General features: G+C 38.7%; 1 protein-coding gene across 1 annotated transcript; it reads left to right on the top strand.

Annotated features, from left to right (window-relative positions):
- The first annotated feature begins 98 nt into the window (after positions 1-98).
- spega (striated muscle enriched protein kinase a) lies at positions 99-27124 on the top strand. Its single transcript, XM_056749867.1, has 38 exons — positions 99-217; positions 328-837; positions 5914-6018; positions 6236-6350; positions 6974-8196; positions 8393-8539; positions 12982-13242; positions 13475-13633; positions 13722-13911; positions 14181-14410; positions 14501-14620; positions 14696-14800; positions 14917-15123; positions 15203-15326; positions 15405-15577; positions 15720-15832; positions 15926-16094; positions 17119-17224; positions 17328-17528; positions 17618-17675; positions 17767-17844; positions 17948-18120; positions 18198-18224; positions 18357-18509; positions 18602-18644; positions 18728-18796; positions 18875-21080; positions 21396-21494; positions 21575-21691; positions 21776-21943; positions 22288-22410; positions 23166-23330; positions 23469-24048; positions 24130-24369; positions 24488-24711; positions 24811-24886; positions 25877-26026; positions 26176-27124. Exons 2-38 carry the CDS (start codon positions 480-482, stop codon positions 26423-26425), a joined length of 9105 nt encoding a protein of 3034 aa, XP_056605845.1. The 5' UTR covers positions 99-217; positions 328-479; the 3' UTR covers positions 26426-27124.
- The last annotated feature ends 208 nt before the right edge of the window (positions 27125-27332 follow it).

Genomic DNA, 27332 nt, shown 5'->3' with positions numbered 1-27332 from the left:
CCCTAATTTGGCTTGTTGACATATGACGTGTTGTTAGATTGCTGGGAGAGAGGACTCGAACCATAAGAGTGAAATAACACTCCATTACCCTTACTGAAGTAAACAGACCCTGATATTGGGCTGTGATTTGCAGCACATGATCAAGAGACGGCTTAGGGATTTGGCAGCAGTGGATGGAGACATTCAGAGCCGTTGTGATGTGTTCTTGTGCGCAAAGGTAAACTTTTTTTGTTAATCTTTTTACTTTTAGAAACAATTGAAATCAAATATCTTTCTTTTGCTATATTTGCTATATCTTAATTTTTTTTGCTTGAATTAAAAATGCAGATTAACAACCATCAGATCAGTTCCACTGTGGGAAGCCTCAAAACATTGTGGGATATAGGAACTAAACTAGTCAATGGCCATCAAAGGATCTGTTTCACTTCAGTATTTTCCAAAGCTCAATTTTAAGAATTCAAATTACAACTACATGGACAATGAGAAAAGTTGAGTTTCCGAAGACAAGCTCAGGTGTCATGATTCCCACAACGCAACAGATTTCGACGGAACAGTCCCCAGTCCAAGCTCCCCCCGTGTTCCTCCGAAAGCTGAGGAAGGCTGCTGTTGCTGCCGGTTGTGATGTCCGCCTGAGTGTGGCTGTGGGAGGCTACCCGAGGCCCATTCTGCATTGGTATCGAAATGATGAACCTCTGATGTCGGATGTTCAGGATTATGGAGGTCTGTGGATAAGAGACTGTCAGCTGGTTCATGGGGGTCTTTACACCTGTGTTGCTCTTAATAACCTGGGTGAGGCAAGAACCAGTGCTGTCCTTGTTGTGCTGGACCTTGGAGAAGGTAAGATACAACAACACAGTACTTCGAGAATAAGTGAAATGAAAAAAGATTTAGAATTACATTAAAATGGATATTCTGTCTTCATTTACTCCCTCCAAGTTGTTTCAAATTATTATTATAACATCAGTGACTTTATAGTAGGAAAAATTGAAATGGTTGCCTAAACTGCTGGAACTGTTTGCTTTCCTTAATTCTTAAAAAAATCTTATTTTGTGTTCAACCGAACAAAAAATGAAACATTAATTTTGCCTACTATGGTAGTCATTGATGTTCCTGATATATCAGTTGCTAACATTTATAAATGATGACAGAATGTTCACTTTTGGGTGGAGTATCCCTTTAAAGTAGGGTTCTTTGTCATATATCACTCTTCAAGAAAGTAAGCATCATTTCAGGCAAATGAGGGCAAATACTTTCTTAAAGAAAACAATCGACCACAAAGAAGTGACATGAATTGCTGTTGTATGTTGTCATATGCTGTCGTTTTTATTCTTGCAAATCAGCCAGAACCTTCTCTTTAGTTTTTTGCATATGTCTTATGAAATGGACTCCCTGGCCTCTACTGTAATAGGCATAAACTGTAAGGCTGTTGTGTATTCTTTCTAAATTGTAGAGGGACATTGTGTCCACTTGTTTTTTGCTGTGTTCAAATGCAAGTGCTTTTTCCCCAAGGCCCATGCACAGATTTCTTGTTGCATTTGTGAGGTGTTACTGTTCTGTGTCCAAAATACATGAGAGCCATACCGACTGGAACACACACTCAGCTCTGCATGCCAATCTTTAGCTATGACTATGCAGGGTCATCAGCTGTCAGAACACTCAGCACCTCTCTCACTCATTCTCTTTTAGGCACTCTGTCTCTCGTCCTGTTCTCTACACCCACTATTTCTCTCTCTCTCGTCCCCCCCTCGCTGTGTCTCTGGGTATTTGCAGTCTGGAATGTGCCAGATCTCCAGTTACAGCTTTACTGTTACTCTTCTACACATCATCTAAAATTATAGATGTGGCTGTGTTGGAACTGCTGCCTGTGTTTTTATTGAGCTGTGTATCAGTGACAACTAGAAAGAGAGGGTTATAAAACTAATGCTAAACTGTCTGCTTTGATTCTGTGAGGAATAAATTTGCCATTTTGTGAATGAAATGCTTTTTAATGAAAGTCAAAGTGGAGAAATTGCATGGTGGTAAACTATTAACTGAACATTGACTTTGTATTAGAGCTAATAAATAATTTCTTATATCTTTATGGACACATTTCTCAAGATAAATGAAACGCAGATGTTCGGACAGAAATTGAAATATTTAGAAACACTAAATAAATACACTTAAATAAATTCTATCTGAAACTTTCAAAAAGTCTGCAAGTGTATGATGTCAAGTTAAAAAAATTCTGTTCAGATTTTAAAAGTCTCTTAGTGTATTCCAGCCATTAGAAAAACTGACATTTATAGAGGTGATCTTTGCCAAAACTTGAATTTGCTTCTTGGCAATCCGCCATGTTATTTTTCTGCGATTTTGGGACACCAAAGCTGCAAAGTTGTATAGCAGGCAGTAGTTTTCAATGACTCTAAAGTAACATAAAGCAATAAATTGAAAACCACAATGAAATTGTTTCGTAAAAATATTATAACTTTATATAATTTTTTCTGCATCCCAGTTCGCACACTATCCATCCTTCATAGTATTCAAAATGAATAGCTAGTGTGTCCCAATTAGTCATGTGACATCACTATAGTCTGCACCAATAAAATGTGCAACACTACATTTTATTTCAATTTTTTTTGTAATATCACATTTTTCTACTGGGCTGTTTTTTTTGTGCGACGGACTGACACATCATGCAGGGTCAGTGACCCACTGGTCTGTATTGACAGTGTAAATCTAATCACAATGTGTCATAGACAAAAGCTTCATGTTAACGGAATCGCAGGGAGGGAAGAGGGAGTTAAACTGTCATAATGTGTTTACATGCAGTGGCGGATCCTTGCATCAGGGTGGTGGAAACTCTAGTGATGCCGGTGGCTGTCACAAGCCCGAGAGGTACTCAGCGGCAGATGCTGACTCCAGAGTGGACATGACGGCTGTTGTTAGCTCTAGGGTGGGCATGATGGCCATCATTATAATGGCAATTCAACCCTTTTTGTAGCAGTTGGGGACAGCTCTTCCCCCCTTCTCACATAAAGCTACTATATTATCTAAGTTTTAAAATAGTTGCTTCAGTGATTAAAAATTGTCGAATTTTTGCAAACTATATAAGTTTATTCATTAAATATACAGAAGGAGATGCCAATGTAAATCTAAGAGAATAAACATTTAAATGTAGTGAATTTAGGAATCTTTTTGCGTTTTTGTGGCCACCCACTCGTCCGCTAGGCCTAGAAAATTAAGATGCTGACATCTTATGGTATTGTATATACCTACATCATCAAGCTAAACTGTAAATTCTTACTAATCATGTAGGCAAGGGACTTGTATGTTCTAAAAGGTAGGGGCACTGTATGCAAACCAAATGGAGAGACCCCAAAAAGATATGTATAATAAAAAAAATGGACAGTGGGCTTTCGAACTCGGACGGCAGATTAAGTTTTGCTTCCCAGGAAGAGAAGAATAAGCTCTTTCGTAAGTAACAAGTTCAAAGCAGCCCTAGAGTTCTCCTAAACTGTTTTTGTGTTTGGAGGTTGGCTTGTGTATAATAAAATAATGAATTCACTTATGTATGTTTGACAGTTGAACAACAATCCATGCAGTACACGTGTCAAAAACAAGCATGGCAAATTTTAACTGTATATGCTGAGCACCAGAATGAGGTGATTTAAGGCCATTGTGGTGAGAGAAGTTAACACTCCCCCTGTCAGCTTTTGGATCCTGGCAGCAGCAGTATCGACCTGGGAGTAGCGTGACGTCACCACAGCCTGACTGGATATAGCCTATAATTGATGCTGTTTCGCTGAGAGCAATAGTTCCGCTCTTAACACCCGCACCAGAGACAAAGGAAGAGAAGACAGCTCAGAGGAAAGCAATAGGGGGATGAACGAAGAGCAAAAGAGCGAGAGACAGAGAGAGAGCCAAGGAGCTAAAACAGCAGCTTAGATTTCACTAAGCTTTGCCTCTATTATTGACTGTCGCTAGTTCTTTGTTTTCCTCTTCATTCTCTCTTCTCTACACCACCACTCCCCCGTTTCTTTAGATCCAGAGGCGATGCAAGTAGGTGTTTCCACGTCCTGCTGTGCTTTGGAATATCTTATCACATGGATTCCTGTTTGGTATTGGTCCTTAAAGAGCGTTTGCACGGCACCAAAACTGGTTGGATTCAATTGTTTACATGAGGAATGGTGATTTTTTTGAGTAGATGTTTATAGTATTTTTATTGCTTTTTTATTAATTGTGGATTTGCAAATCTGTCGTTTGGAAATGACAACAAATGTATATACGGAGTACAAACAGGACTCACTAATAACCAGGAGTTAGGTTAGAAATAGACTGTGATATTCCATGCAGAAACACAGGCAGGTGGCCGTGTTGTTTACTCTGTAAGGGAGATTAAGTTCATCTGGGGCCATGAAGAAAATTTGGTCAAAGAAAAGATTCCAGGTGAGTCTAAGCGTCATATACATTAGAATGCCTTAAACTATATCAACGTATGCTACAAGGACCTTCAACCTTTTATATAAAAATTACCCTCATGAAGTAACTAACATGCTTGTACAAACGGTACAGTTGTTTAGTTATTGTCCCTTATGTAATGTTTACACCAGCGTCCAACAAGAAAATAAACTCAGCAAATGCTTGACGTTGAAGCGAGCACCTGTGGTCTAGGGCAGACAGAGGACAAGCTGTTGTTTCATAATAAGAGATATGCAAAATTCCCTTTCTTCATTCATTATGTAATAAGAGAAAAAAATGATAGGGGATAAACAACGTTTTTCTAACATTGAGGAAACAGAAGAATATTGTGTGCCTTCAGGAACAAGTGCATTAGTCAGTTGCCTTGGTAGCAATGTGGGGGTGCATTTAAAAAGCTGCAAGTCAACATAAGGTTTATGAAAGAGAACAAACAAATCACACTTTTAGTATTCTGTTTAATTTGATTGCGTTAACATCATCATCAAAAGCGGAATTATTTCATCTGGGCATGACCCCGATAAGCAGGATTGAAAAGTTCTGGGCTATTTAGCACACCCCAATAATAAATGGCCAGCATTTTGTGCCTAACTTTTATTCTTTGTCTTTCCAGAGAGCTGGACATTCTAGCTGGACGTTTGGGAGATTCACTCATGGTGTGTTGTGCTTTCAACAAAACTGTAGAATGTCAAAAAACTAAATTAATTTGTCCAAAATACGTTTATTTGTATTTATGTGTTATTGCACAATAGTTTTGCTTGAATGGTTAAATAAGCTTGAAAACGGGTGACAATATATTTCTATATAAAGCCTTTTAAATGTTGACATCAATTGTTCAGTATTAGTAAGGAGCTGAGTGTTTAAAAGATTGTAAGACTGTCCAAAGGATGATGTTTTGAAATGTAGCCTGTAAGCGTGTGGGTGTGTGTGAGTGTGTGCGTGCGTGTGTTAGATATGTACTCCCACACATGAGTCTGCAGACATTGGTTTCTATAGTAACAGTCTTCTCTTGTCCACCTCTGCTTGCTGCCGTTATGGAAGTGAAGTTTTTCGCTTGTGCAGAAAGCAAAGCAATGGTAACTGCTGTTATATTTCTGTTATACATCACTTTTCTTGAATGGGCTCTTGGATGAGTATTTGTTACAATGCAACATTTGAAGTTTTGACGTGCATTTTGTATAAATACTTTTGTAGTACATTTAAAAAGACATTTTGCACATATTGTGTCATAATACATTCATTGGTACTGCATTTTATTCAGTTTGGCAGTGGCTTTCATATATTTTGGACCCCCCACTCTCTTGGGCCCCATAATCTCAATGTGATTCTGCATTGTGGCTGCACAATTTTTCAGGAAGTGGTCATGCAGTTTAAATAAATTGCAGGCTCCATACATGTCTTGCTTTTTTTAAAGTCATACCAAAATGTTTCAAAATGCCTCCTTCGATCTCCTTGTAGACTCTGACAACACCGAGGATGAAAGTGGGGAACCTCAGTTCTCCATGGAAACAAAGAAACAGTCAGTATCTCCCCGAGGGCAAGCAGTTGACAGTCAACCCACAAGTAAGAACTTACTGAGTCATTTTTCCCATAAGACACGTGTTACCTCAAATTCTATCTTTAATTTCTTTGTAAAATTCCTTTTGCAATGATAAACACGGCAAGATAAGTTAAAATTTGGATGATTAACCATCCCTCAAAACGTGGAATTAATCCATGCATATAATGATAATAAAGCTTTGTTATTCTAATAAAATAACATTATACAATATATTTTCAGGGAGTGGAGGGACAATGGTTTCCCATATCCCATGTCACGGTCTAGTTGTGGAGAGGGAGATGCGCACACTGGGCTGCAGAGCTCCTGGTCTTCAGGATCCCCTGCCCCCTGGCAGGCCCCCAAATGCTGGGTGTGTTGAGAGCCCTCCGGTCAGACACCTGGGGGTGGAAGCTCTTGTGCGAGCCTCTCAAATAAGTGTGTACTACCCGGCAGTGGGGTCAGAGGAGAGTATGTCTTTAGCCAGTGACTACTATGGTAGTGTTTTCAGCCTTTACCGAAGAAGGACGTTTTCCATTTACAGTGTTCAAGAGTGAACACTGGCACATTAGATATGAGAAGGCACAAAACAAGTTGAATTTGAGGGGCACAAAACTAATTCTTATATACAAGTCAATTTGAAATGTTATATCTTTTACATCATGTCCATTGCAGTATTCTTGATTTGTTGTAGCCTTTGATGCCGTCCAGGTCATTTGTTTTCATTTATTCTTACTTTCCTTTGACTCCACTTCGACCGTCACATTTGCTGTGATGATGTTTGCAGTGCTTTTTCTCATAAACCTTTTGCATGTCTTTGTGCCATGGCATCACTTTTTGTATACTGATAGCGGTCATTTCACATGTTTCAGAATGACACTTTTTTTGGAATGCAAGTTTTCAGTCAAAAGCACAGAATGAACACATCTTCCTTTTTCAGTTTTCGTTGTCATAACATTTCCCACAATCACCTCATTTCAGGGCCCCATTGGACTTTATAACAAGAAGAGCTTCACCATTTGTTCAAACCCATCCATTCCAAAAAGACCAAAGTCATGTAGATCTAACTACAGATTCAACAACTGCCCACAATGGCACCAAAACTGCAGTAAACGGATCTGAGCACTCTGTTAAAACCACATTACCCTTAAAATCCTCTCCTTCATCCAAAAGCAGTGATTCTCAAGGTGCATCCTCCCCTCAAACTCCAAAACTGTCACGTGCAAGTTCCAAAATTTTTGACAAAGTGCGAGCTTTTGAGGAAAGAAGACACAGCATTGACATACCAAAAGTGTCTTCAAGAGGCCCGTGGGGTTTCAATCGAGCATCATCCAGTGATTCTGAGGATGCAGGGAGTAAAGCAGGGAGGCAAAAAGACAACTCCGACAGTGATGTAGCACTAAAGAGATCTTTATTCAAGCAGAAAGCATCCTCTCTTGAGGAACGGTCGAACTATGTACAAAAAGTCCAGAACTTTCAGTGTAAATTATCGGAAGAGCTTTCCAGAATAAAGAAACTTGTTGGAAAGACCAACATCAAAAAAGCATTTTCAATGGAGCAGCTCTCCCAGACTGACAAGCAGTCTACCGGAACCGCTGAGGCAGTTCCAGCCCGGGTGAGTCAAACGTTTGAAGACACCAGAGAGAATAAAGTCATAAATTCAAGCAATTTAGAAAAAACTGAAGTGTTATCTTTGCAAAACAAGGAATTGTCAAAACAACATGAACAGGAGTCAAAGAATCCGGTAAGCAACCAGAGGGGGAAAAGTTCCAAGTCCAGGCAGTTGTTAGATGATGCAGTCCTCAGTGATGGAGTCACTTTCAACAAAATTCCTGGACGGTGTTCACCGAGTGTTCCAAAGAAAAATGCTTCAATTGCATTACCAGAAACACCAGCAGAAAAATCACCTGCCCGGTCAGTGCCCCAAGAGAATTTGGTGCAATCACCCCTAAAACCTCCAAGGCTGTTTGGTTCATGCTCCACTCTCCCAAAGTCAAGTAAGGAGAGAGATGAGAAAAAAGACTCATCATCTGTACCTAAAGTGAACATACCGACTATTGTGGTTGAACATAAGCCTGTGGAGGTAGACAAAACAGAAAGTGACCAAAAGAAAGCTGACCTTGAGGATAAAGTTGAAGGAAGGACAAAATATAGAACGAACAGAAGAAAAATCCATTCCAGTCACCCAGTATCCATTAAAAAAGGTGAGAAAACCAAGTGTGTGGTATAACTTCCTCAAACATCAGACACTGTGTAGTTTATTTTACTGTTGTCTTTATAAATAAACATTTCCAACACAATGTTTAAAATAAAATCACCCAGCAACAGATGACTAGACACAGTAATGTTGTAATGCACTCATTGCGTTACATTTAGTCACTTTGCCGTTGGTCTCCACAGGGGATTCGTCAGATGATTCTGGCGATTCTGCAGAGGAAGACCCATCAGAGGCCCCTGTGTTTAAGCTTCCTCTTAAAGATGTTGTAGCAGCTGTTGGATCAGAGGTGATACTGCAGTGCATCATCAGTGGAAACCCTATCCCCGAAGGCAAGACATCTCACACCCCTCTCAGATTATAACTATAATTACATTGGCTTGTCATTTGGTTATTTCAAAATGTTATATGCTCTTACTACATTTACATATTCATAGCATCATAACATAAAGAAACATTATAATAACAGAAGAGAACGTGCCTGAATCAACCTGAACCTGCTCCAAGCAGGATTTGAACTGACAATTAGTCTGGCATGAGAGTTGGGCACAAGGAGACTAAAGGCACAGCCTCTTACGTTTGTGTGTATACTGCATCACCCCTTGAGAATGGTTATTGAGGTTTGCACACTAGCTGACCTCTGTTACACTCACCACCTGACTCCCACCTGGGTCACCGCACCACTGTATCCAGTCCTAACAAAACCTACTCTAATTTTAGTTAAATTGAGTATAATAGTTTTTATCTACTTTTCTGCAGTAACATGGAGAAAGGGGAAAACAGGAGAGATAAAGGACAGTACAAATCTTACGAGGATGGCGGAAAGGGGGCAACATTCTCTCAGGATTACGCAGATGAAACCTATGGATGCCGGGAGTTACACCATCATTGCAACCAATACAACGGGGCAGGCATCCAGCACAGCCACCCTCTTTATCAAGTCAGGTAAAGTCAGGTTTTTTACGATTTACTATTATTCTTTCATTTTTACCATTCTTCATACAAAATGATTCACACTCACAGAGATACAAATGTATTACATCTATTCCATCATTTTTTTCATTTTTTCTCTTTCGTGTTAGGCAGTATAGTATTGTTGTGGTGAAGCGTATATATCTTTCATTATAATGTATTTTAAATTTGATGTTGGTTTATATGAGAAGGTTAGTAGATACAGCTTTGGTGATGTGCAGTGACAGGTGTGGTGATTGGAGACGTGACCTTAGATGTTAATGTATGGTATCTTAATTAATAAGTGGGATATGTTGACGAGTGGCGTATTGAATGCTTAATTGGGATGCACAGCTGAAGATTATTAATCTACAAAACTCATATTTACACAAAATGATTTGCAATCACAGAGATACAAACGTATTAAGTTTTATTCCATCATTGGGGGACAAAGACACAGACGTTTCGGCTAATGCCTTCTTCAATGTGATAACCCATTTGTTTACTTCATCTACATTTAAAATCATTGAGTAAACATCATCTTAACGCACCACAACAACAAAAAAAAGAACAAAAGCACAGTGACTTGTGGAATTTGTTTTTACCATTACCATTAATCTATAAACATACAGGAAGACCAAATATTTGTACTCAATACCAGTGTACATGTTAAAACATATATTAAAAATGACTAAGATGTCATTTGTAAAGCGATTACTGTCTCGGGCAATGGTTCTCAAACTTTTCAGATCAAGTATCATCTTTAATAAAATGTGTTGTTCCAAGTACCACCTAATGACCGCCATATAAAAGTCACATGAATAAACATAAAATTTATTGTAGAGCTATGAATATTTATCTTTACACCTCGTCCTCTAATTCTAATGTATTATTAATACAAACACTGTTTAATTTACTAGCTGTTTTCAAACTAAAGAACGTTTTTCCGTAGTTTTTCAAGTTAGTCAGAAGTAGTAGTGGACACAAAACACTTAGGGCACAGTAAACAGGGTTCTGTAAATGACTTTACACATATAAAAATGGATGTAGCATAAATATTTTGTTTTAGGATTATGCTACTTCCATATTTTTTAACTACTACATAAACACCCTATTGGATGACAAGAGTTTCCCAGGTTCACATGAATGAGTTTATAGTCTATTTATAGTCTATTAACACTACAAAAACAACCAATATATATATATATATATATATATATATATATGTTTGTGTGCGTTTATAAATAAAGAATAATTCTGCACAGTACACAGACACAATTTTATAAGTGATTTTTTTGTGATTTTATAAGTGTAACAAAGACGTCTTCACCCTTAGCTGATTCTAGCACCCCAACAAAAACTGTACCCTCTATAGCCCTTATTGGAAATGCTTTTCACCAACCTAAGATTGCCACATTACTGTCTAGCAATGCTGCAGCTATTCCTCCTGCTTCTGCTATCTTTGGTTAGTGGAGAAGCTTAGCATGCGTTTCCTTATTAGGCCACGAAGTACACTGTGTATTTATAGTGTCTCTTGTTCTTTGAAATTATTGTGGCACGTTTCATTTCATTATGCATTAATGTGATTGAAATAAGAGATTAAAATTTAGATTTTTCAGCCATGGAAACCAGTGAGTTATATTGTTTAGACATGAAATGTGAGTAGATTACATTTTTAATTTACGAAATTTTCAGTTGGGCTCAAAGTCCTATACATTGAATGTTGTGGTGTCATTGTTCTTATGTTGTCAATAAGATGTGTAACATATTCATTTATACTTTACTGGCAAATAATGATAAGTCCTTAAAAATGCAGAAGTAAGATAAGAATGAGCTAAAGAATATAGTAGGAGTGAGAGAAAGTGTTAAGAGAACAGAATGTGAATTCACTGATGCAGAAGAGTTTGCAGTGAGCTAGTAGTTTACTCACTCCAAGTTTACATACTGGCAATACCAGCTGGCTAAGTGCAAACCTTAAAGGCACAGAGTTAATGATAAAGTGAGTGAGGAAGCACTGCTGACTGACACCAACTGCCAACTACAGCCTATACAGCACCAGCCAGATTTTTATCTGAAACATCTTAATGGAGGTTTGTTTTCATCTACAGAAGTAGATGATACCCAGTTGGCACAATTCTCTATTATAATTTTTTTTAAATGCAAATTCTGTATAGAAAATAATTAACTAGCCCTCTTCTTATTTCAAACCTGTATGACTTTCTTTCTTCTGCAAAACACGAAAAAGATATTCTGAATAATGTTGTTTAAAGGCACCCATTTACTTGTATTGGTTTCGTGTCCATACAATAGAAGTGAATGGATGCCGTCGCTGTTCGGCTACCAACTTTCTTCAAAATATCTTCTTTTGTGTTCTGCGAAAGAAAGAAAGAAAGTCAATCAGGTTTGAAATGCCAAGAGAGTGAGTAAATGATAACAGAATGTTCATGTTCATCTTCCTTTATCTGGCTTTATCTGTCATCATGAGTTCCACTATTATTGGCTCAGAGAGGACAAAATTAATCTATTGTCTCTCCAGCTGTGGTCAGTTAGAATTCTCACAAAAAAAAATCAAAAATCTCCTTAATTCATCACACAGGATCCTGTGCTATGCTGTTGTCAAGTAATATGCTGCCATGGCAACACTGATGTTAAAAAATAAGACTATGAAAGTCTGGAGTGGGTGGAACTATATTACTGACATTTAGTTCCACAGCATCTTTTATTGTGATGATCATTTAAATTGACATAATTGCTGCTTACCAGATTTGTTTTGTTCCATGTTAGACCCAGTACAGGTGCATGGGAAATTGAGTTTGCCTACGAGGTCCGACACTTGTATAAGTCCGACACCCCCTGATGAGGAGTTTCTGAGGCCCGTGGAGGAGCAGATTCTACCTAGCAGGACTGACAAGTCTCCTTTAAAAGAACCTCCTTCATTTAAGGTGACATGAGTTTTCTTTCTACTTTTATAATGTAAAGAGATTTTGTAGTACTCAATCTATTTAAAAAAACAAATTATATTGATCTTTATTAGATTCCTCTTACCGGCCAAGTTGTGACTGAGGGATGTGATATCATATTGTGCGTTCAAGTGTTTGGGCAGCCTAAACCAGTTGTCCAATGGTAATGTTCTTTTATCACTTAGAGACTATACTTGTGTATATTTAAACAGTAAAGGATATGATACGCTGTTGAATTCTAGGTTTTGAAAGATTACCCCATTACATTTTCAGGTTTAGAGACAGAGTGCCAGTCAAAGCAGATGGCCAACAGATGGTCTGTGAAATGAATGATGGGAAATGTGAGTTGAAAATGAAATCCGCACAGAAGTCAGATGCTGGAGTTTATTCATGCAAGATAAGCAATAAATATGGCAGTGAACAGACTAAATGCAGACTGGAGTGAAAGGTAAGTGTACACAATGTGAAGGGTTTAGACCATAAGTGAAAATTATAAACTGGTGTTTAGAATGACTGTTTTAAGGATCATGTTTGATTAATTGTTGTCAGTGTAGTTCTAATACTTGGTTTTAGGCTGCCACACATAAACACAGATTATTGTCTAGAGCAAATAATATAGGAAGAGACAATAAATTATGTGTGCTGTCATTTTGTTATAAAACATGAATTCAAATTCAAAATAAAGACAAAAAATTCTAGTGTGGTCAGTGTCATAAATAAACTTGCATTTGATTAATGTCCTAAATCAAAGAAGGTTATAGATGGTCGCTGTGGTCCCAACTGTACCATATCTTTGCATTACACACAGACCAGTGCATGAACTTCCCATAGTGCTCATAAATGGAAATTGTTGTTCTCCATAGACGCCCTTGCTGAACCATGTCTGACAATTACCAGGCCGGTGCAGGATGTCAATGTCAAGGCAGGAGAGATGGCCTGGTTTGAGTGTTACATGGCTGGGCCACAGGATGTAGATGTTGATTGGCTGGCTAATGGGAAGATGATACAGCCGGCACTCTTTGACTGTAAGATGCAGTTTAATGGACACCGATGTCGTCTGCTACTTAAATCTGTTCATGAAGATGACAGTGGAACATACACCTGCAAACTTAGTTCAGAAAAAGGTACAGTAAGTGCTATAGACCTATTTGGATGACGTAGACATCGCTGGTTCAAGAACTTTCTGTTTCAGTTCATTACAAACATTTGAACAACATACAACCAATATAGGCCCTTGTTTGTTTTTTAAAATGTTACATAAATATCTTTGACTTAATTACCGATTTACAAAATACTATTAATAAACAAATGTTATTATTAACAACTGTTCTTCATTTTCCTGTTTGTATGGAATAGAGGAGCTAATGTGCACTGCTAATCTTCTGGTGATCCCATCTAAGGAGCCACTGTTCACATGGAAACTACAAGTACTGGAGGTCATTGAGGGCCGGTCTGCACGATTTGATTGCAAAATTAGCGGAACTCCCTCTCCTAAAGTTACCTGGACACATTGTGGTAAAAAAGAGTCAGCCATAGAACTATGTATATGGAATCAAAGCCGCAGAGGCATTGGCAAGTTAAATGTCCCAATGTTGTGTTTCAGAACAACCTGTGGTGGAGACTGATAATATTCGTATTCTCAAAGAGAAAGGACGACACTCACTGGTCATCACTCATGTTACCCAGGAGAACGAGGGGTTTTACACAGCTATTGCTCGGAATATTCATGGAAAAGCAGAGAGCTCGGCTGAACTCTTAGTACAGGAATCACGGCCGGCCATATCTACACATATGTAAGGACACAAACATTATAACAAGCATCTAGGTGTATCGGAGGTCAGCTGAAGAGCTGTGGAGTGTGTAAACCTAACTCCCCAACCTCAAGAGACGCTCTAGCAACAGACTCGGGAGGCTGTGTCTTTAGCCTCCTCGTTAGAGCACCTGACTCCAATACCGGACTGACCCGGTCCAAGGCCCGCTTAGAGCGGTGCAAGTAGATCCGGTTAAATATGTACTTCCTTTTCATTCCTCCGATTTTTTACCGTTTTTTTGCTTGCCGTAGGTCAAGATTAGAAAAGATGCCATCAATCCCTGAGGAGCCTGAAGCGTTTGAGGGTGAGGTGGAACGCAGGGTGATGCCAGACTTTATAAAGCCACTCTGTGACCAGGAGGTCTTTGAAGGGAAAGAGGTGGTAATAAAGTGCAGAGTTACAGGCCTACCATACCCCACCATCACCTGGTACCATAACAGCAAGAAGATAGAGAGCACTGAAGAGAGAAAAATGACACAGTGTAAGGCTTCAAAAAGCGTTTAAAATACATTTTAGTCAAACAATAACACACACAAGCTCTCATGCTTAACCTACCATGTACCTCCTCTAGACAGGGATGTCCAAAGTCTGGTTATTCGCTCTGCGTGTCATGGCCACAGTGGGGTGTATAAATGTGTAATTTCCAATAAAGTGGGCAATGCTGCCTGCTATGCACATGTATACGTAGCAGGTAAGTTCGAGCTTCCTGTGCTTATATAACAACAACTGAATTGTCAACTCGACTAACATTTTTGTTTTTTGACAGACATCCTCCCTGAACCACCAGATGGTCCTCCGGTAATTGAATCTGTAACTGGGAGAACAGTCTCACTGAGCTGGAAAAGACCAAAAAACCTAGACTCATCTATCGGTAGATGTTTTTCCTTTACCAGGCTTGCCTTGGTAGACCATTCAAATTTTATCATGATTTTAATTGTGAAGTGTTTGTTGATTAAATACAATTTTTACATCCTCCACTGATTTTAGATTCTGATTCCCTCATGTACGCTGTTCAACAACAAACTCTGGGTTCCATTCAATGGGAGACCGTTGCTTCAAGTCTAAGAGACACCTCTTACACGGTCACTTCACTTAAAAAAGGAGTGCGTTATTCTTTCAGGATCCTCAGTACCACTGGAAAGGCGTTCAGCAAACCCTCACAGCCTACTGACCTGGTTCAGCTTATTGACAAAGGTACAAAGACTTCTGCTTGACTGAACGAAGTAAACTTTCTGTATTCAGTTATTTATTAAATAATTTTTCCATTCTACAGGACAATATTTATGCAAAGCTCCAATCATCTTGGATAAGCCCGACACTGTCTATGTAGTTGAGAACCAGCCTGTCACCCTCGCAGTTACCCTCAACCATGTCCAAGCAACACCCACATGGAAAAGGTTAGTGCCAAATGAAACATTAACGTTCAAACTACACTTTACAATGTATTTTGTGAATATTGAGAAAGTGTTTATCAGGAGGGGAGTGGCACTGATCAACAGACCCGGTGTATTGGAGATGACTATGCCTGATGATGACCAGCATGCCCTTTATATTGCCAAAGTAAAGAGCACAGATGTAGGCCAACTCATATTCATGGCAAATAATGAGTTTGGCAGTGATCTTTGTACTCTACAGCTGGTAATGGCAGGTGAATGTTCTTTTCCTTTCATTTATCATACAGTGCAGTTGAAAAGCAGTAGTGGCCAAAACACTTTAATCTGAAAGTGAATATTGACAGAATTTTCAGTTTAGCTTCATCTGTTTAATTGAGGTTTTGACATTCGTTTTAGTGCCCCCTGTGTTTGAGATCATCATGGAGGACATGGATGTGTGTTTGGGGGAAACAGCTCGTTTCGTTGTAATTGTAGATGGAAAACCTGAGCCTGATATCCTATGGTATAAGGTTTGTAATGTCTATGGAATATTTTGCCAGTTGTCAGAAGAAATCTCACCAAAAAATTTGATACCATCTTTGATAAAATTGTTTACATTGCAGGACAGTATTCTTCTTGCAGAGAGTAGCCATTATACGTATGTGTATGATGACAGAGAGAGCTCATTGGTGATTCACAATGCTCAGCTTGAGGATTTAGGGGTTTACACTTGCACTGCTAAGAACTTGGCTGGGTCAGTGTCCTGTAAGGCTGAACTTACTGTCCACACTGGTGAGTTAAACACATTAATTGAGGATGACTTGTGTATGTGGAACATTTCTTTTTGTCAGTTGAGTAAATTATTCAGTGACTCGCCTTAACCATGTAACACTTAAAAAGCAGAATGATACGGTAGAAATGTAATACAGTAAATCATTGAAATATTATTGTCCTAGTGCTGTATGAACAAACACTGACACTCTAGGAATTATTTTCAGCTACTGCATGTCAAATTTAAGGACTGAAACTAAGCCTTTGGTTTAATCATAATATTTCACTGGTCAAGCTACTATTTATTTTTTATAAAAAATCGATTTATTGTTTTTTTAACCCACTTACATTCAAATTCCAAATTTCCCATTGCTGATTTTTCTGTTCTGTCGCTGTGTACATGATATTATATATTCCAATGAATTTAAAATAATGAATAATACAATATTTATGTCTTGTAATATTTATGGAAACTGGAAGTTAAGGCTGTGCCATATTGTTAATAGTCACTATTTTGAGACATGCCTAAAACATTCTTTAAACATTTATACAATAATGAAATTAGTTTTGTACATTATCACTTAAATATTTCTTAAATATTATTGTTCCACAACTTTGCTTAAAGAGACAGTCTCCCCCAAAATAAACATTCTGTCATCATTGACATACCTTCGAGTTGTTTTAAATCTGTATAAATGTCTTTGTTCTGATGAACACAGAAAGATATTTGGAAGACTACTTATGACCAAACAGTTCTTGGACCCCTTTGACTTCCATAGTAGGAAAATAGTTTACAATTTTTTTGTTCTGTTGAACACAAAAGAAGATATTTTGAAGAATTTAGGACAGTTCTGGGGCACTTTTGACTCCCATTGTCATTTTTCCTGTTTGGTAACAAGCATTCGTCCAAATATCTTTCTCTGTGTTTAACCACCAAATAAAGAAATGTATACAACTTTGGAACAACTAGAGAGTGAGTCATTCATGACAGAATTTTCACTTTTGGGTGAACTATCCCTTAAATATATAATGTATAATTTCACAGTCAAAAATGTGGAAGAAGATGAAGAGCCAATAGAAGATAAAGGCACAATTCTACGGAGGATGCGCAGGCTGACCGATTACTACGGCATACACAAAGAGATCGGCAGGTCAAACGTCATGCCAAAAGGACTCTAATATTTATTGTATTATTTTGCGTAGTACAGTATAGAGAATAATTTTAAAGGCCTGTAATTGTGTTGTTGTTCACAGGGGGGCATTTGCATATGTCAAGAAAGTGACACAGAAAAAAGACAAAGTGGATTATGCAGCGAAGTTCATCTCTACACGAATAAAAAGAAAGAGTTCCGCCCTAAGAGAGATGGCCCTTCTGTCAGAGTTAGACCATGAGAAGATTGTCTACTTCCACGATGCATTCGAAAAGAAGCATTTATTAGTCATCATTACTGAACTGTATCCTTCACCACAAATGAAATTTCATCATCTTAATTTATATTTTACAAGGCTATTTTTTGCATTATTTTCCTTAAATGATTATATAGATGTCATGAACAATTTTTGGAAAGAATAGTTAAAAGAGCAACTATTATGGAATCTGAGGTTAGTATATCCAGTAGATGTATTAACTTTAAGTGACAATTTATGTCGATTAAAGTAAACCATATAATAACATTGTCTGTGTTCTATGTAGATTCGGTCTATCATACAGCAGCTTCTTAAGGGTATCAGCTATCTTCACCAAAATAACATAATTCACCTGGATATAAAGGTCAGGATTAAAACTGTGTACTATGTAGTGAATGCTTAACAAATAATGTCAGATTAATGTTTTTCCTTTCAGAGGTCAATCAATATAAATGTTTTTATTACAGCCTGAAAACATCCTCATGGCTGACCGAAGAAGTGACGACATTCGTATTTGTGATTTTGGCAATGCTGTGAAAATCACACCAAATGAAGAACTGTACTGCAAATACGGCACACCAGAATTTATTGCACCTGAGATTGTAAACCAATCACCCATCTCGAAATCTACAGACATCTGGTAGAAAAACTACAACATTACCTCACATACAGTAATATTTAATAAACTTTCATTCTAAATGGTTCTTTTCTCCACAGGCCAGTAGGAGTAATAACTTATTTATGGTATGTATATCTACTCATGATTGATATCGTTTGCAAAATTTATCTTACATTAATTTATGTATCATATATCTTAATCTTTATATCTGAACACCACACCTCGGTCAAACCGTACCATGTCTGTATCATTTAAAGCTTAACTGGAGTTTCTCCATTTGCTGGGGAAAATGACCGTGACACTCTGCTGAACATCAGGAACTATAATATTGCATTTGAGGAGAGCATGTTCAAAGACCTTTGCAGAGAAGCGAAAGGATTTATTATAAAACTCCTTGTAGCAGGCAGACTGTAAGTGCTTACTGGACACTTTTATATAAATGTGTATCGCTATTGTAAACTATATAATGGGGTTCTTAAATTCTATGTTCGGCTATGTGTAGGAGACCTGATACCACAGGATGTCTTCGTCACTCCTGGTTCAAAGTAAGATGTTTTATGTAGATAATGACTTAAAAATGTATTTTGTATTTAATTTGTTGAGAGCATCATTGTGTTTTGCTCCCTAGGCCCTGGCAACGGGAAATAACATCAATACAACACTACATAAACAAGTGCTAGCCAGACGGAAATGGCAGGTAAGCCGTAAAATCATATTTTTTGAATAAGAAATTCCACTTTCCGTTTCCTAACTGTGTTGGGTTTGTCTGTTTCAGTGTTCACTTATCAGATACAAGTCCAAAATGGTGATGAGGTCCATTCCAGAACTCCTGGATGACTCCTCTAGTCACGTGTCCCTTGCTGTCCCTAGAAACCTTAAAGAGGGCTCGTCACCTCCATCCTCGTCTTCTGATGAGGATATTGATGAGCTTCCTTTCATCCCAATGCCGCTGACAATGATGTTCTCTGGTTCCCGGATGTCTCTGACTGAGATCCATGAGGATGATGATAATATTAGTGGAGGATCCCAGTTCTATCATCAGTCAGAGAACATAGAGGGCCAGTCATCCGATGGACATAAGGATGAACACCAACTGGAGATTGCTGACAACTCGATGGAATTCCAGCAAACGGGTTCCAGTGTAGAAGATCAACAGGTAACAAGCAAGTCCAGAAGAGCGATGATGCGAAGAGGAAGTTCTGCCGACAGCGCGCTTCTTCTGCACATCACACCAGAATATGATGATTTAAAGGAAACCGTGGAGGACAACCAAAAGAACATGAAAAAGGCTGTTTCCATGGAGCTTCCAAACAGAAGCAATAGTCCAAAGGCAAGCAAGCTTAGCAAGGAAGATTATGCTTTGAAACTAGAGCTTATGAGGCAGAGGCTACTAAGGGGAGGTTCTGTCGACAAGAACATGAGTGGACTTCGTGGCCCCCTGCTGGAGACGTTGGGTGTTAATGATGGGGCCAACTCTTTGGATCTAAACTTGAGACGTGCAAGGTCGAGTGCTTCAGGACTTTCTCGAGCATCCTCCACTGACAGCTCTGAGGAAATTTGTTTGAAAATGACTGCATCAAAGAAGAGTGCTTCTTTTAGTCATGAAGACTCAGACAAGATTTCATTGCACAGGAGATCTGGAGGTCCGTTAGAGATTCCTTTCATTCCTGCTGACGATCGCAATAAACAGAATGATATGTCTGTAATCACAGATAAAATCGTGGCTGACCTTCTGCCTGACGTTAAACCTCCAACTTCTGACGTAGATGACAAACCTATGATTGAGGAAAAGGCTATTATAGATATCCAATGTATCACCACTTTTCACGATGTACCTAGATCAGATGAAACGGAGAAAATGAAGGACCATACATTCTTTCAAGACAACCTATCAGGGGAGAATAATGAAGGTGTTGAATCACCTCTAGATATACTACCACATGACAAAGAATCAAACTTTTCTTATACATTGCAGGTAAATGATAGGGAGGATGTCACAGCGCCACCCACCCAACTTACCACAGAACATCCAGCTGTTTTTGCAAAAGTGGCACCAGGCTCCTCTATATCCCAACCAACTCTTAGAACCGATATCAAAAATATAGATTCCGAGGAAATATTCGAGACAAGGTTTAAAAAGAGAGAATCATCTTTGACACGTGGCATTAAACGACTAACAAGAGCCAAGTCTGAAGAAAAGTCACCAGTTTTCCCTCGAAAGCCAGCTGAAGACGTTTATCGGCGTGGTCCAGTAGGTGCGCCATTGGAATTGGTGCCTAGAGGACTACAACATAAGTCTAAGTCTGTCCAAGACCTCAGAGAGGTGGAAAGAGAGTCCGGGTTCGGAATTATCGGAAGATTTTCTATGCGTTCAAGGAAATCACAAATAAGTGATAAAAAAGTGGAGTCCTCAGATTCTGCAGCTTCCAAGCATCGAGTGACTTGGGCCTTAGGTCTTAGCAAGTCACTTGATAAAAAAGTTACCACAGAAAGCACCAAAGACTCAAACATAGGACTTTCAGGCACTCTTAAAAAGGATGGTAGTAAGGCTGCTAATGAGTCACCTGTCCTTGCGATGAGACGTAAGTTTGAATCTAGGATTTCTGATATATCTGATAGAGTGCATAAGACAAAAGATAGAAAAGAATCAAAGGAAATGAAACCCAATGAATCTGTCGAAACACACCAAGATGTCATAAAAATACACGACTCACCAGTTCTGGCAATGCAGAGAAAGTTAGAGGCAAAGGTACAAGGATATTCATTAAAAAAACGAAGTCAGTCTGAAGACAGGGCTGGAGAGCAGAAGACCAAAAATGAAGGAACGAAGACACCATTGTTCTCACATCATCGCCACACTCAGTCAGATGGACTCATTCACAAGAACGTTGACATTCCAGAGAACCAGCTTGCCTCACAATCTGCTACTACAAAAGCTACAAAGTCCAAAGAATCATTGGAATCTTTACAATCCTCTCAGAGTATGTAAATTTGATATGTTTATCCAATACATTATTTTGTCATCGAGCATAAATAGAATAGTTGTTACTATAGTAAAAGATGTTGTCTTAGGCCGTCTTCACACTTGACTTCTTTTTTAACAAGAAAAAGTTGACAAGAGCGCTTTTTTGGAAAAAAAAGCTTGGAGCATTGTGGTTACTAATAGCAGCCACCAATGTTCAATGTTTTTTGAAAACACGGTTTACTCCTTAGGACTATAATGTAAAACAGACGATAAACCTTAAAACGATGTTCTATGAAGAATATAATTCAAAATGTCTGTTTTTTACTGACAGCTCCTGAAAGTGAGCGCAGGTCTAGGTGGGACAGGTGGGGTTTGTCTCGAAGTAAGCGAGACAGATCCAAATCAAATACTCCTTCAAATGCAAAAGAAGGTGAGACAAAATCTTTAAGTTCATTTATGCTTCTTTAATTTAAATTCTTTGATTGGTAACAGTTTATCCATATTCCACAGACTTCCCTCCGGTTTTCCATATCAGACTTAAGGACCATATTCTTCTTGAAGGAGATCCTGTCACACTTTGTTGTCTTCCTGCCGGTAGCCCTGATCCAAAAATAGTGTGGATAAAAGGTGTTTTTACAGATTGATGTATTTTTTCTTCAATTTGAAAACTGTTACATGCTACATTGCTTACCCATTCTCCTGTGCCTATAGATAAGAAACCTTTGGAGATTTGTAGCAGGAATAGCTTAATTGCCTGCCCTGATGGAAGACAACTCCTGATGATCATGAAGACTTCTAAGACGGATGCAGGACTCTATGAATGTTTAGCCACCAATAACATGGGCTCTACATTTACTTCATGCGCTCTATCTTTTGCCTGTAAATTCCGTTCTTTTTACCATCAAGTGTAGCAAAAATGAACAAATGTTATGATATTCTCTTTTGTCTGCTGTCCCTCTGAAACCTTCTATCTCCATATCTCGTGATTTTCATAAATTCATAAAATTCATAAATAATTATAATTAGTCACCCTTTATATTTGTCACTGGGTTTTTGAAATATCTTAATCATGTCAAATAATCTTTTAAAAAGTACAGTGTTTATTTCATTTCCTAAAAAACATTGAATTTGGACATCCAAGGTTTTGGAAGGACTGTGTCGATATGGTAAACTTAAACGCTATGTTCTAAAACACAAGTTTTGTTTATATGTAATATGTCAAGGTGTGCCGAAATGCCCAGGAACCCCGGAGATTCCACAGATATACAACAATACCGCTCTTGTGCTATGGAAACCGTCAGACACCAAAGCCCCTTGCACTTACTCCCTTGAGAGGAAATTTGAGGGTAGGAAGAGTGTTCTATATGATTTGTACTAAATATAATAAATTATATTGATATTATATGGGGGGCACGGTGGCTTAGTGGTTAGCACGTTCGCCTCACACCTCCAGGGTTGGGGGTTCGATTCCCGCTTCCGACTTGTGTGTGTGGAGTTTGCATGTTCTCCCCGTGCCTCGGGGGTTTCCTCCGGGTACTCCGGTTTCCTCCCCTGGTCCAAAAACATGCATGGTAGGTTGATTGGCATCTCTGGAAAAATTGTCCGTAGGGTGTGAGTGAATGAGTGAATGAGTGAGTGTGTGCCCTGCGATGGGTTGGCACTCCATCCAGGGTGTATCCTGCCTTGATGCCCGATGATTCCTGAGATAGGCGCAGGCTCCCCGTGACCCGAGGTAGCTCGGATAAGCGGTAGAAAATGGAATGGAATGGAATATTGATATTATTGCTCAAAAATGTATTAATCTCTTCCGTCAACACCTGACTGATCAGTTCTGACTTCTATTTCTTCTCTACTCTTTATTAAAACATAAATAAAAAAACTTAGCTCTGTACACTGTGTTAGGTTATATGAGACCAGTCTTCTTTTTTGATTGAACTTATGCTTTGTTGTCCGTATGCTGTCCCAATTGCTCCAATTGCTTACCACACCTGTAAGTCGCTTTGGATAAAAGCGTCTGCTAAATGACTAAATGTAAATATAAATGTATTCCCTGACGTTGATTTTCTTCTCCCTGTCATTTTTCCCCTTTTTGAATTTACAGGTGATGCTAAATGGTTGATTGTAGCGACAGGGCTGACTGATTGTTTCTACAACACCACCGATCTTCCCTCTGGTTCTATCATTCGATTCCGTGTGGCGTGTGTTAATAAAGCTGGTCAAAGCCCATACAGTAACATATCAGACCCAGTGGGAATTGACATTGAAGGTACAGAGCAATCCCTGCATTGGTACTTAATAGAGATTGTGATTTTGTAACAAGATTCTGAAAGTTTTAAAAAGATTGTTAATTAATATCTCCAGTATTTCCTGTAATAGTAAAAGGGGAATTTCTGTTGTTCTGCAGTGGCACAACCCTCTCAGCCTCCCACAGGGGTGACACCTACCTCCGCTTCCTGCCCTGTTGACACATCCACCTTGATTCCTTCCTCTATCGCTTCTCCTAGCTCTGTAGGCTTGACCTTAAAAACAAAACCAACCTTACCCCCTGCAACATCTGAACCTAATACTGCTAGCATATTCCTCACCTCAAAGGGAATAAAATCTGATATCACACCCAAAGTCCCTGTTTCTTTCGTCATCCCCCAAAAATCCCTCCCTCCTCTTGTTCTTCCCAAACCAACAAGTCCTATTAATGTGGTCCCCCCTTTAACCCAAACGCAGACTGTGTCTCCAAGGTCATACACAGCTCCACCCTCAGTGGGCACTCCATGTTCCCCTGTCCCTACATTTGTTCCGACCACAACAGCTTGGGTCACCCCCACCCCTGTCTCTCCACATGTGGATATTAGTCCATTAAGACAGAGGGCAAACTCACCCACAACCGAAACACATGAAGGACGAGCGGCCCCCTCTACCAAAACTGAGATCAGTTTGAAGCAAGCCGTACCTCAAAAACCATACGTCTTTTTGGATGAGAAAGCCAGGTGTGAAAATATTTTGGTTTAAGTAGTTCTGCCTAGTTTTTTATACGTCATGCAAATCACCATGATCTGTTTTCATTACAGGGGTCGGTTTGGAGTGATAAGAGACTGCAGAGAAAATGCAACAGGGAAGATGTTCATGGCTAAGATAGTTCCTTATGATCAGGAGACCAAGAATACCGTTGTCCGAGAGTATGAGATACTAAAATCTCTCCACAGTGAGAGAATCATGACCCTACATGAAGCTTTCATCACACCTCGATACGTTGTGCTCATAACAGAGTCCTGCACAGGCAAAGAGATCCTTTACAGCCTCACAGACAGGTATGTGTGAACCTAGTTGTCAAGCAGATTGTTGTACTTTGGGCTAGGGTAATTTGGCCTTGAAAATGAGGAAGTTCGGCTTCTTGAGATGAGACTTTTCTCCCTTTTTTTCCTGCAGGTTCCGTTATTCTGAAGATGATATAGTGGGCTTCATCGTCCAGATTCTTCAAGGTTTGGAATACCTCCACAACCACCGGATTCTTCATTTAGACATTAAACCAGACAACATCATGGTCACCAACCTCAGCGTGATTAAGATCATAGACTTTGGCAGTGCCCAAAGCTTTAACCCTCTTTCTCTCCAAAATTACAGCAGAGATCTTGGGACTCTGGAGTATATGGGTGAGTACGGTCAGATTAACATGTCCTGTCCTGTGTGGTTTTTCACATTAAGAATTCAAAATCAGACCTTTTAATGTCTCTTTTCACGTTTTTATCAAGCTCCAGAAATGCTGAAAGGAGATCTAGTAGGACCCCCAGCAGAAATCTGGAGCTTGGGAATTCTTTCCTACATCATGTAAGTCCAGTCCGTAAAGGAATTGTTTGCAATTAACTAAACTTGCTTTTATGTTGTTTTCTTTAAGTGTTTACATTATATACTGTATATATGTTCACAGCAATACAATATTATAACATTAAAGCAACAAACACATTCCGCTTGCATGGAATTCGCCACGTTGCTTCTACATAAACCCTAAACAGGGGCGGTCTGGGAAGCAAATTCATCCCTGGATTGTCCGTCCCTATAACAATTCTTTTGACCGGGGCTGTGGGGTAGTGGAGGGTTGTTGTATGTAATTGTATGTAACATGGCATTCCATGCATACGTGTCCGACTCGCTAATGCCTTCGCGTTGTGTGCATTCGCGTTCATAATACGTCCGCCAGTCCGCCCCTGGTCACGACCATAGGCCTACGGTGTGACAGCCGTTCTGGACTTTGACAGAATGTCCTACCGGTCAGTCCACCCCTGGCCCTAAACAGACAAACTGCTCTACAGAGAGCATTTCATAAATACCTTTATCTCCTTTGGATAAAAAGGTGAAAATGTGACAATATTTTTGTCCTGAGAGAGGCGCCGTAGTGCTTCAAAACAAAGGGGTGGAGTGAGCCATTGCTTGCAATTCGCAATTTCACCACTAGATGCCACTATAATTCTTCAATTCAAGTTTATTTATATAGCGCTTTTCACAATGTGTATTGTTTCAAAGCAGCTTTACAGGGGCAAACAGGAAAAACAGATAAGTTAGAACACAGCACAGTGCATGGTGTTTATACAACGAGTAAGATCATTCTAATAAATAATATCTAATTTCTAAATAAATAAATAGATGAACGAATGCAGTCTCCCATAATCTCCACAATGCTCCAAGACATTTTTTATATCTGCAATTATGTTTCATTTAGGAAGTTCATGAGTAACACATGTTTGTACTGTAGGAATAGAATGTTTTATACTATTACATTTTTTATATTTGAAGTTTAATTTTAAGTCAATCATTTTAAAGGCTGAGTGGAAGACTTCCTTACCACGAGAAAGACCAGAGACAGACTGAAGCCAAAATCCATACAGCAAAATTTGACTCAACGAAGCTCTACCCAAATGTGTCCCAAAGTGCCTCTACATTCCTGAAGAAGACACTAAATGGATATCCATGGTAAAGGCTTTGTTTTAATTTTCATTTTTGCTTAAGTTGCATAAAAACGTACGTAGTATGGAGAATAGATGAATATTACTACAGAATATTATTTTGTTGTTATGTCAACATGATTTTAAATATAAACATAAATATGCTCTTTTCCAAAGGTCACGACCAACCATTAAGGACTGCTTAAATCATGCATGGCTTCAGGACTCATATCTGGTGAAGCTACGTCGTCAGACCTTGACTTTCACTACCACACGCCTCAAGGAATTCCTAGGCGATCACCAGCGCAGACGTGCAGAGGCAGCTACACAACACAAGGTTCTCCTGAGAGCCTACCCTTTGTTAGGGCCTCCATCTCCAGCCTCGCCAACCATGCCAAGCTCACCAAGCACACCTGTCAGTCCGTAAAACATGGACTTGACCAGCATCCGGCATGAAGCCTGAAATACATTGTAAGTTAAGAACACAGATGCTGGCAGAGAACTGAATTTTGGGTATGGTCTTGGACCATGTCACAAAACACTATTTTAGTGTTGTTGATATGTTTATGTACCTGTTGTTTCATGGTGATGACATATTGCATGAAGAGCAATACTGTTTTATTTCAATGAATGTATCAGATTGTGTAACTTGTTTATATGATGTGTAGGTTGCTACTGCATTTGTTTGCATTTGTATAAATAATATATTTTAACAAACTTGAATACATAAGAACTATGAAGACATTTTAAGACCTATTAAGGACTGTCTATGATGCTGAATTGTTTTTTTCCTAATTTATTAGTTTTTTCTAGAGAATTCTTACAATGCACTTGCATCATGTCTGCAGTATTAAATGCCTGATTGATGAATGTATTAAATATTTACTGTAAGAAACGTGATGCGGTGTTAAGCTTCATTCAGGTTTAGGTAATGCTCATGCACACTAGGATTCCAAGAGGTTTCATAGTTTGTTGTCCCCTCTTTGTATGTTATTTTACTGCTGCTGTGTAAATCTCAGTTTGTTGTTTTGTAATGAGTGGGTATGGGTAATGTGATAAAAATAAATTTATAAATATATACTTGGATTCTTTTAGCAGTTTAAAATAAAACAGAAAAGAAAAAAGACTTTGACCAATTTACTTAATAATTTGTTTATTTTAATTTTTTACATTTTGTGACAAAATTATCACCAGATAATTCGAAGATCATATGAACACGGTTCCATAATCACGATGAAATTCCAAAATTGAATTCATATTAAAATGCACCTAATAATTATATTTATATTATATTATAATTATATTATTAGCCGTTTTGTCAGTAAAATATTAAA

This window comes from Triplophysa dalaica, chromosome 6 (assembly GCF_015846415.1).
Source record: "Triplophysa dalaica isolate WHDGS20190420 chromosome 6, ASM1584641v1, whole genome shotgun sequence".
NCBI classification, from domain to species: Eukaryota; Metazoa; Chordata; class Actinopteri; order Cypriniformes; family Nemacheilidae; genus Triplophysa; species Triplophysa dalaica.
The sequence above is the reverse complement of the archived record's forward strand: the minus strand, read 5'-3'. Positions and strand labels throughout refer to the sequence as shown.

What these genes read in the sequence shown, in the direction of transcription:
- spega (XM_056749867.1), top strand. Translation starts at nt 480, where the DNA reads ATGAGAAAAGTTGAGTTTCCGAAGACAAGCTCAGGTGTCATGATTCCC. An exon ending in TCGAAATCTACAGACATCTG is followed by an intron (nt 18,121 to 18,197) that starts GTAGAAAAACTA and finishes TTTTCTCCACAG; the next exon opens with GCCAGTAGGAGTAATAACTT. An exon ending in TCCTTCAAATGCAAAAGAAG is followed by an intron (nt 21,495 to 21,574) that starts GTGAGACAAAAT and finishes CATATTCCACAG; the next exon opens with ACTTCCCTCCGGTTTTCCAT.